This window comes from Musca domestica, unplaced genomic scaffold, assembly GCF_030504385.1.
Source record: "Musca domestica strain aabys unplaced genomic scaffold, Musca_domestica.polishedcontigs.V.1.1 17, whole genome shotgun sequence".
NCBI lineage: Eukaryota > Metazoa > Arthropoda > Insecta > Diptera > Muscidae > Musca > Musca domestica.
Genome location: NW_026712230.1, coordinates 1,359,064 through 1,373,310, shown reverse-complemented (window position 1 = coordinate 1,373,310; position 14,247 = coordinate 1,359,064). Strand labels below are relative to the sequence as shown.

Sequence of the window (14,247 nt, the reverse complement as noted above, 5' to 3'; positions counted from 1 at the left end):
ACATTTTCTAACGGATGTGTCTACAATTTTGTATTTGTAGTTCGTAGTGGGTTTTAGCTGGGACATTGTATAAATGGTTCAATAAGAAAGATTGTTCAACTCCAAGGAAACTAGTAGTAGCCTGTTAAAACGTGCAACCAACCATTGGTTTTGTTTATTTTTTTTTACACGAAATTACTATATTGGAGAAAACCTGCAAAACATGAATGGAACATTGGGTTTAATCCACAAAATTTAATCCAATATAAAGGGACAATATTGTTTTATCTCAAAATTATACATTTTGTTTATGCTTTTTTACATGAAAATATTCATTTCTGTTGTCTCTAAACTTGAAATAATTTCAAATTATTATTTTTTTTTCTTCAAGACACTATGCCTCGGAATTTGTCCGATTGACCTACTGTTTATACCCTACACCATATAGTGGTAAGGGTATTATGTATTTGTGCATTTGTTTGTAACATGGTGAAAAAGCGAGATAGACCCATAGTTATCTAGGATCTTCATAGAATCACTTTCTGGCTCGATTTATGCATGTCAGTCCGTCTGTTCGTCCGTCCATGTATGCAGGACGGACGTCTGCAGGTCGCATTTATCATACGATTGACATGAAATTTTCTAAACAATACTTGTTTGGCCCAAGGACGAACCCTACTAAAGTTGGTGAGAATCGGTTCAAATTTAGATATAGCTCCCATATATATCCTCAATTGCGCAGCAAATGGCCAATATCTGTCCAAATGGCTTGAATTTTGGTACATCCGACCGAATTCAGTTCAGATATAGCTCCCATATATATGTTTCACCCGATTTGGTGTTTGAGTCCCTCGCATAGGTAAGATGCACCCCATAAGAATGACATTTCGTGCCAGACATCAGATACAGCCCGAAATATCTCTGCCAATTGTATTGGAATATAGCTCTAATATATATCTTCAGCCGATTTCGAGTTAATTGTGCACCAAATGGCCAATATCAGTCCAAATGGCTTGAATTTTGGTATATCTGACCGAATTCAGTCTAGAATCAAATACATCATATATGGTGAAAATCGGTTCATAATAGCTCCTATATATATGTTGCATCCGATTTGGTGTTTAATTTCCTCACATTCGTAATATGTTTTTAATATAATCCTTCTCGAAGTGATATCAAGCACTCTATAGCAATGTCATTTGGTATAAAAGATAAAAATGTGTCCATCAAATTTATTGAAAATCGATTTAGAATTGGATATGCCTCATCAAATATTCAGCCCAATTACGGTTTTCGTTTCTATAGTCGTCGTCGACTTTATGTGCAAGTCGCCCTCACTGTCGCTTCGATTCAAAAATGGTATTACGGCAAGGCATGGAAGCGACATCGACAGTTTAAAATAAAAGTTGGCAACAACTAAAAAAGCTTTGGTAATACTCCCTTGTTATTGACAAAATAAGATAAAAATTTGTTTGTATTTTGAAATCTAATTTCGTCTCTTTCGGAAAAATAAACAAGTTAAAAAGCAGAAGTTCGTCCGGGCCGAACTTTGAATACCCTCCACCATTTGGAACGAATTTGGCAATAAAATCCTGAAAAAATTTTGGTAAAATTTTAAAAATACCGAATATTGACGTTATATTGGTCCGTATACGACGTGGATCCACACAGGCATTATTTGTAATGAGTCATTACCAAATTCAAATTTGGAACTTGAAATAAACGCGAATAATGTAGCTAAAATCATCAAAGTATAGAATATAGGGAGGTACCGTTATATCGGAGCTGTGCGATGACCTGAACCTGCGTAGACATTTTTTTGTCATATTCTGTAGCATCCATTACGAACTTCAAATACGACATTTCAAACAACTTCGGTGAGTAGTGTACCTAAACTCGTCAAAATACCGAATATAGGGAGGTACTGGTGCATGGGGCCTATACGAAGACCTGGACCTGCATAGACAATTTTCTTTCACAGACTGGAGTTTCCTTTACGAACTCTAAATGCGTAATTTGAAACAATTTGGTGAATAAAGACACTTAAATCACCAAAATACCGAATATATGGAGGTACCGTTATATGGGGGCTATACGAAGACGTGGACCTGAACAAACAATTTTCTGTCTTAGGCTGTAGTATCCATTGCGAACTTCAAATACCAAATTTTAAACAATTCCGATTAATAATGTCGCTAAAATCATCAAAATACTAAATATCGGGAGGTACAGTTATATGGGGCTATACGAAGACGTGGACCTACAGGGCCCATTTTCTGTCTTAGGCTGTAGTATCTATTTCGAACCTCAAATACTAAATTTGAAACTATTCCGGTGAATAATGTCGCTAAAATCATCGAAATACCGAGTATCGGGAGGTACCGTTATTGGGGCTATACGAAGACGTGGACCTGCACAGACAATTTTCTGTCTTAGGCTGTAGTATCCATTTCGAACTTCAAATACCAAATTTAAAACAATTCCGTTGAATAATGTCGCTAAAATCATCGAAATACCGAATATCGGGAGGTACCGTTATATGGGGGCTATATGAAAACGTGGACCTACATGGCCCATTTACGAACCTGCTACTGTAAAAATAGACCTGTGTGCAAAATTTTAGCCTTGTATCTCAATTCGTTCGAAAGATAGCGTGATTACAACAGACAGACAGACGGACATCGCTAAATCCACTTAGAATTTTACGCTGATCAAGAATATATATACTTTGTTGTGTCTGACATGAGTATTTCGAGGAGTTACAAACGGAATGACAAAGTTAATATACCCTCCATAGTATGGTGGAGGGTATAAAAATATAGTGAAACAATGGATATTATAAATGCGTTACATATCTTAAGTTCAAGTGAGGATGAAGTCGAGAATGTATTAGTAGTGCAGCGGCGAGTGCTAAGGCAGCAAACAAACATATTTGCATTGCCTGACTCTTGATTGTGTTGTTCCAAAAGTTTATACTGCTCTTTCAAGAATTCAATAGTTTCTTCTTTCCTTGATGACTTTTTATCATTGTTTTTTTTCTGGGCGATAGAGAAGCTTGGATAGTAGTTACATCAGTCTCGTCATCAGCATTGTCCACTGGCTCATTTTCATTATCTATAACGTCTGTTACAATTATGTTTTCCGTATTTTTTACTCCAAGTACACGACCTGGTGGATTCAGTAACTTTTGAAACTGCATTCCATTCGCGAAGGACTCCTCCCAAAGCGACAAAAATACCACCTCCAGTGCTGCTGGCTTCACCCTTATTGTGCACAATTGTTTTTTAGTTTTTCATTTCAAATCTTTCCAAACCTAGAAGAACTTTAGAAAACTAACTAATAATAATTTTAACTTTAACATACTTTTTGCCAGTCTCTAATCGGTGACCGTTTACATTTAATTTTGTAGCAATGGATTCCAATCTACTTTAAAATTAGCTGGAAAATTGCCTTTGGTAAACCCTTTGGCCAAACATGGTTTTTTTTTATCCAATTTGGAAACCAACATTTCAAATTGTTTTGCTGTTGTTATTTTCATGGTCAAATATCAAATATAAAAAAGTTACAATATCAACGTCGACTAAAAAATACAATGTCGATACAATTTTTTACGGTGACAGATTTTCTTAAAAATCGACTTCACGTCGACTGTTGTATCGACAATTATAATATCAATCATTTGTCGCTATCGACAAAAAACGACAACCCTAATATCATTATTGTCGCGTCGACTTCATTATGCGACGCCGACGACAACCATAATAGGGGCGATTAGTTTCCTCTGAAACCAAATTTTAAATGCTCTAAGGCCAAATAAGTGGTATGATGTACTTCAAATAATTTTTTTTTTTTACGGGAGCTTTACCAAATATGCATAGTGGTGTAGGGTATCATATAGTCGGCCCCCCTTACTTTTGACTTTTCCATGCTGGTTTTATTTTACCAATGGATATCACTTTTCATAAGCTTTCCATTGGTGTATATGTTCGATCGGAAGAATTGTCTTGGAAGGCATATTGGCCAAGGGAATTATCCTGTTTAAAGGATTTCACCAAATACATCGGAATCTGTCCAATTAAACCACAGTTTTTACAAGGCGAGATGAAAAAACTTCAGACTGCTGTCATTTCTAAGCCACAAATTTCTAAGCCAAATATTCCAGTGATAGCTCACTATATTATTTACAAGCGTACAAAAGCATTTTGGTGAGAATTTTTCAGAAAAAAGTTATTCGTGATGGAATACAAGCGCAATACTGTGATTTCTCTATATTTAGCTGGAAAACCAAAAGTGCCTATCGTGAGAGCACTCCAGCGTTTAAATGTGAATAAATCTTTTGTGTCTCTTACCATCGCTCGTTACCGTGATACTGGTAGCGTTGCCCGACGTCAAGGAAGTGGACGGAAGAAAACAGCAACATCAGCAGAAATGGTTCAAAAAGTAAAGAAGCGACTTGCAATATTCCATTCGGCAAATTTTGAAAACTGAGCACGGCGTTAAGCCATTGAAACTCCAAAAAGTGCAAGAACTTAGACCGCAACAGAAAGAAAATATACTCAAAAGAGCTAAAGAGTTGCTGCGCTTGGCCGAATTTGGGTTTCTCTGATGGGAAAGCATTCGTTGTCCAGCAGTTTGTAAAAAAAAAACAAAATGATCGTTTTTACTTGCCAATGAGGCCAGCTGAAAATGTGCACCTTCGGATGACCACCAGAACTCAAGCGCCGGCCATGGTGTGCGCCGCCATAACGGCTGATGGTTTCTCTCCGCTCGTATTAATCGACCGTGGCATCAGAATAAATGCCGAATATTATTCGCACTCAACACGCACCACCCAAGAATGGTTACAAAATGAGATTCCTCGCTTCATTTCCAGCGCACAATTGCCACCAAAATCTACGGATACCAATCCGTTGGACCATTGTGTCTGGAGTATTTTGGAAAGCAAAGTTGGCACTGAAAAATACCAAAGTGTCGGTCAAGCAAGTGCTTCTCGTGGGGAATGGGTCAAAATACCGTGACTAATTTGAACAAATCTAAACTTATTCTAAAATTTGATGCTATTTCCGAAATTTTTTGCTACCATTCAATAAAATTTAAAAAAAAAAAATATTGCGTTTGACTTTGTTGCATTTTTTTTTTATCTCAGCCTGTATTTCCATAATTTTATGGAACTTTCCTATAATTGTTTTTCGTGTTGCACAGTGTTATATGCGAGAAGGTTGAGATTGAAAAATGTAGTTCGACCCCCCATACTCCTAAAATAGCCTTGTGCTGTAATTGTCGTGAATTTCCATTGATATAAATTGACAACACTAAATAACAAATTACAGCGTCTTATCATAATTAAAATATCAAGAATTCATAGTTAGTATACCTTAAAAGTCAACCAAGCACCCAATAAGTAACTTCTAAATCGAACGGATTTATCTCAGGCGGAAAGGTGTACAGTGAATAGTATAAATTATCATAGACATGTTCAGGAGCAGGGAGGAAGATGTATTTCCACATTTTTCACGGACAAAATGCTCCTGGAACTGGAATTTTTTCTTCTTGCTAAAATTTTATAAGTAAGTTTAAAAAAAAAAAATATTCGCTAGAAGTCTACTAATTGGTATAGCCTCCATATAAAGGCACCTCCCGATTTTTTAACGATTTAAGCCACATTTTCTAACGGATGTGTCTACAATTTTGTATTTGTAGTTCGTAGTGGGTTTTAGCTGGGACATTGTATAAATGGTTCAATAAGAAAGATTGTTCAACTCCAAGGAAACTAGTAGTAGCCTGTTAAAACGTGCAACCAACCATTGGTTTTGTTTATTTTTTTTTACACGAAATTACTATATTGGAGAAAACCTGCAAAACATGAATGGAACATTGGGTTTTATCCACAAAATTTAATCCAATATAAAGGGACAATATTGTTTTATCTCAAAATTATACATTTTGTTTATGCTTTTTTACATGAAAATATTCATTTCTGTTGTCTCTAAACTTGAAATAATTTCAAATTATTATTTTTTTTTCTTCAAGACACTATGCCTCGGAATTTGTCCGATTGACCTACTGTTTATACCCTACACCATATAGTGGTAAGGGTATTATGTATTTGTGCATTTGTTTGTAACATGGTGAAAAAGCGAGATAGACCCATAGTTATCTAGGATCTTCATAGAATCACTTTCTGGCTCGATTTATGCATGTCAGTCCGTCTGTTCGTCCGTCCATGTATGCAGGACGGACGTCTGCAGGTCGCATTTATCATACGATTGACATGAAATTTTCTAAACAATACTTGTTTGGCCCAAGGACGAACCCTACTAAAGTTGGTGAGAATCGGTTCAAATTTAGATATAGCTCCCATATATATCCTCAACCGATTTCGGGTTAATTGCGCAGCAAATGGCCAATATCTGTCCAAATGGCTTGAATTTTGGTACATCCGACCGAATTCAGTTCAGATATAGCTCCCATATATATGTTTCACCCGATTTGGTGTTTGAGTCCCTCGCATAGGTAAGATGCACCCCATAAGAATGACATTTCGTGCCAGACATCAGATACAGCCCGAAATATCTCTGCCAATTGTATTGGAATATAGCTCTAATATATATCTTCAGCCGATTTCGAGTTAATTGTGCACCAAATGGCCAATATCAGTCCAAATGGCTTGAATTTTGGTATATCTGACCGAATTCAGTCTAGAAGCAAATACATCATATATGGTGAAAATCGGTTCATAATAGCTCCTATATATATGTTGCATCCGATTTGGTGTTTAATTTCCTCACATTCGTAATATGTTTTTAATATAATCCTTCTCGAAGTGATATCAAGCACTCTATAGCAATGTCATTTGGTATAAAAGATAAAAATGTGTCCATCAAATTTATTGAAAATCGATTTAGAATTGGATATGCCTCATCAAATATTCAGCCCAATTACGGTTTTCGTTTCTATAGTCGTCGTCGACTTTATGTGCAAGTCGCCCTCACTGTCGCTTCGATTCAAAAATGGTATTACGGCAAGGCATGGAAGCGACATCGACAGTTTAAAATAAAAGTTGGCAACAACTAAAAAAGCTTTGGTAATACTCCCTTGTTATTGACAAAATAAGATAAAAATTTGTTTGTATTTTGAAATCTAATTTCGTCTCTTTCGGAAAAATAAACAAGTTAAAAAGCAGAAGTTCGTCCGGGCCGAACTTTGAATACCCTCCACCATTTGGAACGAATTTGGCAATAAAATCCTGAAAAAATTTTGGTAAAATTTTAAAAATACCGAATATTGACGTTATATTGGTCCGTATACGACGTGGATCCACACAGGCATTATTTGTAATGAGTCATTACCAAATTCAAATTTGGAACTTGAAATAAACGCGAATAATGTAGCTAAAATCATCAAAGTATAGAATATAGGGAGGTACCGTTATATCGGAGCTGTGCGATGACCTGAACCTGCGTAGACATTTTTTTGTCATATTCTGTAGCATCCATTACGAACTTCAAATACGACATTTCAAACAACTTCGGTGAGTAGTGTACCTAAACTCGTCAAAATACCGAATATAGGGAGGTACTGGTGCATGGGGCCTATACGAAGACCTGGACCTGCATAGACAATTTTCTTTCACAGACTGGAGTTTCCTTTACGAACTCTAAATGCGTAATTTGAAACAATTTGGTGAATAAAGACACTTAAATCACCAAAATACCGAATATATGGAGGTACCGTTATATGGGGGCTATACGAAGACGTGGACCTGAACAAACAATTTTCTGTCTTAGGCTGTAGTATCCATTGCGAACTTCAAATACCAAATTTTAAACAATTCCGATTAATAATGTCGCTAAAATCATCAAAATACTAAATATCGGGAGGTACAGTTATATGGGGCTATACGAAGACGTGGACCTACAGGGCCCATTTTCTGTCTTAGGCTGTAGTATCTATTTCGAACCTCAAATACTAAATTTGAAACTATTCCGGTGAATAATGTCGCTAAAATCATCGAAATACCGAGTATCGGGAGGTACCGTTATTGGGGCTATACGAAGACGTGGACCTGCACAGACAATTTTCTGTCTTAGGCTGTAGTATCCATTTCGAACTTCAAATACCAAATTTAAAACAATTCCGTTGAATAATGTCGCTAAAATCATCGAAATACCGAATATCGGGAGGTACCGTTATATGGGGGCTATATGAAAACGTGGACCTACATGGCCCATTTACGAACCTGCTACTGTAAAAATAGACCTGTGTGCAAAATTTTAGCCTTGTATCTCAATTCGTTCGAAAGATAGCGTGATTACAACAGACAGACAGACGGACATCGCTAAATCCACTTAGAATTTTACGCTGATCAAGAATATATATACTTTGTTGTGTCTGACATGAGTATTTCGAGGAGTTACAAACGGAATGACAAAGTTAATATACCCTCCATAGTATGGTGGAGGGTATAAAAATATAGTGAAACAATGGATATTATAAATGCGTTACATATCTTAAGTTCAAGTGAGGATGAAGTCGAGAATGTATTAGTAGTGCAGCGGCGAGTGCTAAGGCAGCAAACAAACATATTTGCATTGCCTGACTCTTGATTGTGTTGTTCCAAAAGTTTATACTGCTCTTTCAAGAATTCAATAGTTTCTTCTTTCCTTGATGACTTTTTATCATTGTTTTTTTTCTGGGCGATAGAGAAGCTTGGATAGTAGTTACATCAGTCTCGTCATCAGCATTGTCCACTGGCTCATTTTCATTATCTATAACGTCTGTTACAATTATGTTTTCCGTATTTTTTACTCCAAGTACACGACCTGGTGGATTCAGTAACTTTTGAAACTGCATTCCATTCGCGAAGGACTCCTCCCAAAGCGACAAAAATACCACCTCCAGTGCTGCTGGCTTCACCCTTATTGTGCACAATTGTTTTTTAGTTTTTCATTTCAAATCTTTCCAAACCTAGAAGAACTTTAGAAAACTAACTAATAATAATTTTAACTTTAACATACTTTTTGCCAGTCTCTAATCGGTGACCGTTTACATTTAATTTTGTAGCAATGGATTCCAATCTACTTTAAAATTAGCTGGAAAATTGCCTTTGGTAAACCCTTTGGCCAAACATGGTTTTTTTTTATCCAATTTGGAAACCAACATTTCAAATTGTTTTGCTGTTGTTATTTTCATGGTCAAATATCAAATATAAAAAGTTACAATATCAACGTCGACTAAAAAATACAATGTCGATACAATTTTTTACGGTGACAGATTTTCTTAAAAATCGACTTCACGTCGACTGTTGTATCGACAATTATAATATCAATCATTTGTCGCTATCGACAAAAAACGACAACCCTAATATCATTATTGTCGCGTCGACTTCATTATGCGACGCCGACGACAACCATAATAGGGGCGATTAGTTTCCTCTGAAACCAAATTTTAAATGCTCTAAGGCCAAATAAGTGGTATGATGTACTTCAAATAATTTTTTTTTTTTTACGGGAGCTTTACCAAATATGCATAGTGGTGTAGGGTATCATATAGTCGGCCCCCCTTACTTTTGACTTTTCCATGCTGGTTTTATTTTACCAATGGATATCACTTTTCATAAGCTTTCCATTGGTGTATATGTTCGATCGGAAGAATTGTCTTGGAAGGCATATTGGCCAAGGGAATTATCCTGTTTAAAGGATTTCACCAAATACATCGGAATCTGTCCAATTAAACCACAGTTTTTACAAGGCGAGATGAAAAAACTTCAGACTGCTGTCATTTCTAAGCCACAAATTTCTAAGCCAAATATTCCAGTGATAGCTCACTATATTATTTACAAGCGTACAAAAGCATTTTGGTGAGAATTTTTCAGAAAAAAGTTATTCGTGATGGAATACAAGCGCACTCCAGCGTTTAAATGTGAATAAATCTTTTGTGTCTCTTACCATCGCTCGTTACCGTGATACTGGTAGCGTTGCCCGACGTCAAGGAAGTGGACGGAAGAAAACAGCAACATCAGCAGAAATGGTTCAAAAAGTAAAGAAGCGACTTGCAATATTCCATTCGGCAAATTTTGAAAACTGAGCACGGCGTTAAGCCATTGAAACTCCAAAAAGTGCAAGAACTTAGACCGCAACAGAAAGAAAATATACTCAAAAGAGCTAAAGAGTTGCTGCGCTTGGCCGAATTTGGGTTTCTCTGATGGGAAAGCATTCGTTGTCCAGCAGTTTGTAAAAAAAAAACAAAATGATCGTTTTTACTTGCCAATGAGGCCAGCTGAAAATGTGCACCTTCGGATGACCACCAGAACTCAAGCGCCGGCCATGGTGTGCGCCGCCATAACGGCTGATGGTTTCTCTCCGCTCGTATTAATCGACCGTGGCATCAGAATAAATGCCGAATATTATTCGCACTCAACACGCACCACCCAAGAATGGTTACAAAATGAGATTCCTCGCTTCATTTCCAGCGCACAATTGCCACCAAAATCTACGGATACCAATCCGTTGGACCATTGTGTCTGGAGTATTTTGGAAAGCAAAGTTGGCACTGAAAAATACCAAAGTGTCGGTCAAGCAAGTGCTTCTCGTGGGGAATGGGTCAAAATACCGTGACTAATTTGAACAAATCTAAACTTATTCTAAAATTTGATGCTATTTCCGAAATTTTTTGCTACCATTCAATAAAATTTAAAAAAAAAAAAAAATATTGCGTTTGACTTTGTTGCATTTTTTTTTTTTATCTCAGCCTGTATTTCCATAATTTTATGGAACTTTCCTATAATTGTTTTTCGTGTTGCACAGTGTTATATGCGAGAAGGTTGAGATTGAAAAATGTAGTTCGACCCCCCATACTCCTAAAATAGCCTTGTGCTGTAATTGTCGTGAATTTCCATTGATATAAATTGACAACACTAAATAACAAATTACAGCGTCTTATCATAATTAAAATACCAAGAATTCATAGTTAGTATACCTTAAAAGTCAACCAAGCACCCAATAAGTAACTTCTAAATCGAACGGATTTATCTCAGGCGGAAAGGTGTACAGTGAATAGTATAAATTATCATAGACATGTTCAGGAGCAGGGAGGAAGATGTATTTCCACATTTTTCACGGACAAAATGCTCCTGGAACTGGAATTTTTTCTTCTTGCTAAAATTTTATAAGTAAGTTTAAATCTCGGTACAGATTGTTTATATTCCATATGATGAGGGTATTAATAATTCGCACAAATGTATTATTTGCCTTTTAATAAATGGTATTTCCACAAACGACCATTTGTCACATGACTTATGACAATTTACCAATCAATTATTCAATTAAAAAATTCGTTTTTATTTCTTAACACATTTTTACAAAATACAAATAACATTATTGGTAACATAGAAAAAAGTATATACTATTTGAATACATATAAGTATGCCTGTAAACTTATGGCAGCTTTTACAAATTAAATTTGGTATGTTTCAGTTGGCTAACTCCAACTTCATTTACATTGTGATGTACAACTATTTTAACATTTAATTAAAAAAAAAAAAAAAAACATAACAAAAAAAATCTTCAATAAATATTGTCACACATATTCAATAAATTATTAATGGCGAGAGTTAGACATCACAGCTGTATGGGTCACACCCTACGTTGTAGCTTATATCAAATTAGTTGCCAGCGGTATTTAAGTTCGATGCCTCCGTAACGCCATCCGTTGACAGAGTGGCTTGGTGCATTAGTTTGTCCATCTCTTCCTTGGTGGCGCGCTTAAAGAAACCGGCCCTATACATGCCATATGTTATTAAGGCCAGGACCAGCAGACCACCTATTACGGACACTATTATAACCCATATGGGTGTACCGTACAGCTGATGCTTCGAAATAATATTGTACTCTATATTTTTGGCAACAGCCAAAGTTGTGCCCAAGGGGTCACCAGTCTTTTGTACATTTAAACCAACAACGACCACAAAGAACTCCCAGGGTTCGATTAGAATCTGATTGACCGCCTTCAGGTCCACGTGGTATTTCATGGTGACTGTTAGCGGCTTATTGGGTTTGAAATCGTACAGGGGGATTACAGCTTGGACACATATTGTGGTCTCGGGATCGTTACAATTGAAGACTATCGTACGATTGACCGGAAGGGTTCCTTTCAAATCCTCGCCCAACAATTCATACGATTTTGGATTTGCAATCCGAGCATAATGTTCCTTGTTGACAGTTAAAGTTGCCGCTTCACGACGTCTGCGTCGACGCGATGCTGAGCCAGACATAAATGAATCTGAGAGGAAACAAAAAAAATTAATTAATTAATATTCGCCCTAACTTTATTTCTCTTCGCTAAAAATATTTCGAACCTCAAATACTAAATTTGAAACTATTCCGGTGAATAATGTCGCTAAAATCATCGAAATACCGAGTATCGGGAGGTACCGTTATTGGGGCTATACGAAGACGTGGACCTGCACAGACAATTTTCTGTCTTAGGCTGTAGTATCCATTTCGAACTTCAAATACCAAATTTAAAACAATTCCGTTGAATAATGTCGCTAAAATCATCGAAATACCGAATATCGGGAGGTACCGTTATATGGGGGCTATATGAAAACGTGGACCTACATGGCCCATTTACGAACCTGCTACTGTAAAAATAGACCTGTGTGCAAAATTTTAGCCTTGTATCTCAATTCGTTCGAAAGATAGCGTGATTACAACAGACAGACAGACGGACATCGCTAAATCCACTTAGAATTTTACGCTGATCAAGAATATATATACTTTGTTGTGTCTGACATGAGTATTTCGAGGAGTTACAAACGGAATGACAAAGTTAATATACCCTCCATAGTATGGTGGAGGGTATAAAAATATAGTGAAACAATGGATATTATAAATGCGTTACATATCTTAAGTTCAAGTGAGGATGAAGTCGAGAATGTATTAGTAGTGCAGCGGCGAGTGCTAAGGCAGCAAACAAACATATTTGCATTGCCTGACTCTTGATTGTGTTGTTCCAAAAGTTTATACTGCTCTTTCAAGAATTCAATAGTTTCTTCTTTCCTTGATGACTTTTTATCATTGTTTTTTTTCTGGGCGATAGAGAAGCTTGGATAGTAGTTACATCAGTCTCGTCATCAGCATTGTCCACTGGCTCATTTTCATTATCTATAACGTCTGTTACAATTATGTTTTCCGTATTTTTTACTCCAAGTACACGACCTGGTGGATTCAGTAACTTTTGAAACTGCATTCCATTCGCGAAGGACTCCTCCCAAAGCGACAAAAATACCACCTCCAGTGCTGCTGGCTTCACCCTTATTGTGCACAATTGTTTTTTAGTTTTTCATTTCAAATCTTTCCAAACCTAGAAGAACTTTAGAAAACTAACTAATAATAATTTTAACTTTAACATACTTTTTGCCAGTCTCTAATCGGTGACCGTTTACATTTAATTTTGTAGCAATGGATTCCAATCTACTTTAAAATTAGCTGGAAAATTGCCTTTGGTAAACCCTTTGGCCAAACATGGTTTTTTTTTATCCAATTTGGAAACCAACATTTCAAATTGTTTTGCTGTTGTTATTTTCATGGTCAAATATCAAATATAAAAAGTTACAATATCAACGTCGACTAAAAAATACAATGTCGATACAATTTTTTACGGTGACAGATTTTCTTAAAAATCGACTTCACGTCGACTGTTGTATCGACAATTATAATATCAATCATTTGTCGCTATCGACAAAAAACGACAACCCTAATATCATTATTGTCGCGTCGACTTCATTATGCGACGCCGACGACAACCATAATAGGGGCGATTAGTTTCCTCTGAAACCAAATTTTAAATGCTCTAAGGCCAAATAAGTGGTATGATGTACTTCAAATAATTTTTTTTTTTTTACGGGAGCTTTACCAAATATGCATAGTGGTGTAGGGTATCATATAGTCGGCCCCCCTTACTTTTGACTTTTCCATGCTGGTTTTATTTTACCAATGGATATCACTTTTCATAAGCTTTCCATTGGTGTATATGTTCGATCGGAAGAATTGTCTTGGAAGGCATATTGGCCAAGGGAATTATCCTGTTTAAAGGATTTCACCAAATACATCGGAATCTGTCCAATTAAACCACAGTTTTTACAAGGCGAGATGAAAAAACTTCAGACTGCTGTCATTTCTAAGCCACAAATTTCTAAGCCAAATATTCCAGTGATAGCTCACTATATTATTTACAAGCGTACAAAAGCATTTTGGTGAGAATTTTTCA

General features: G+C 36.4%; 1 protein-coding gene across 1 annotated transcript; it reads right to left on the bottom strand.

Moving 5' to 3' along the window:
* Positions 1 to 11,294: 11,294 nt before the first annotated feature.
* On the bottom strand, positions 11,295 to 13,955 carry LOC131801734 (integrin alpha-PS3-like). The gene is made up of 3 exons (XM_059120677.1): positions 13,941 to 13,955; positions 12,880 to 13,066; positions 11,295 to 12,258 (listed from the first exon to the last, which is right to left on the bottom strand). Exons 1-3 carry the CDS (start codon positions 13,953 to 13,955, stop codon positions 11,642 to 11,644), a joined length of 819 nt encoding a protein of 272 aa, XP_058976660.1. The 3' UTR covers positions 11,295 to 11,641.
* Between the last annotated feature and the right edge of the window lie 292 nt (positions 13,956 to 14,247).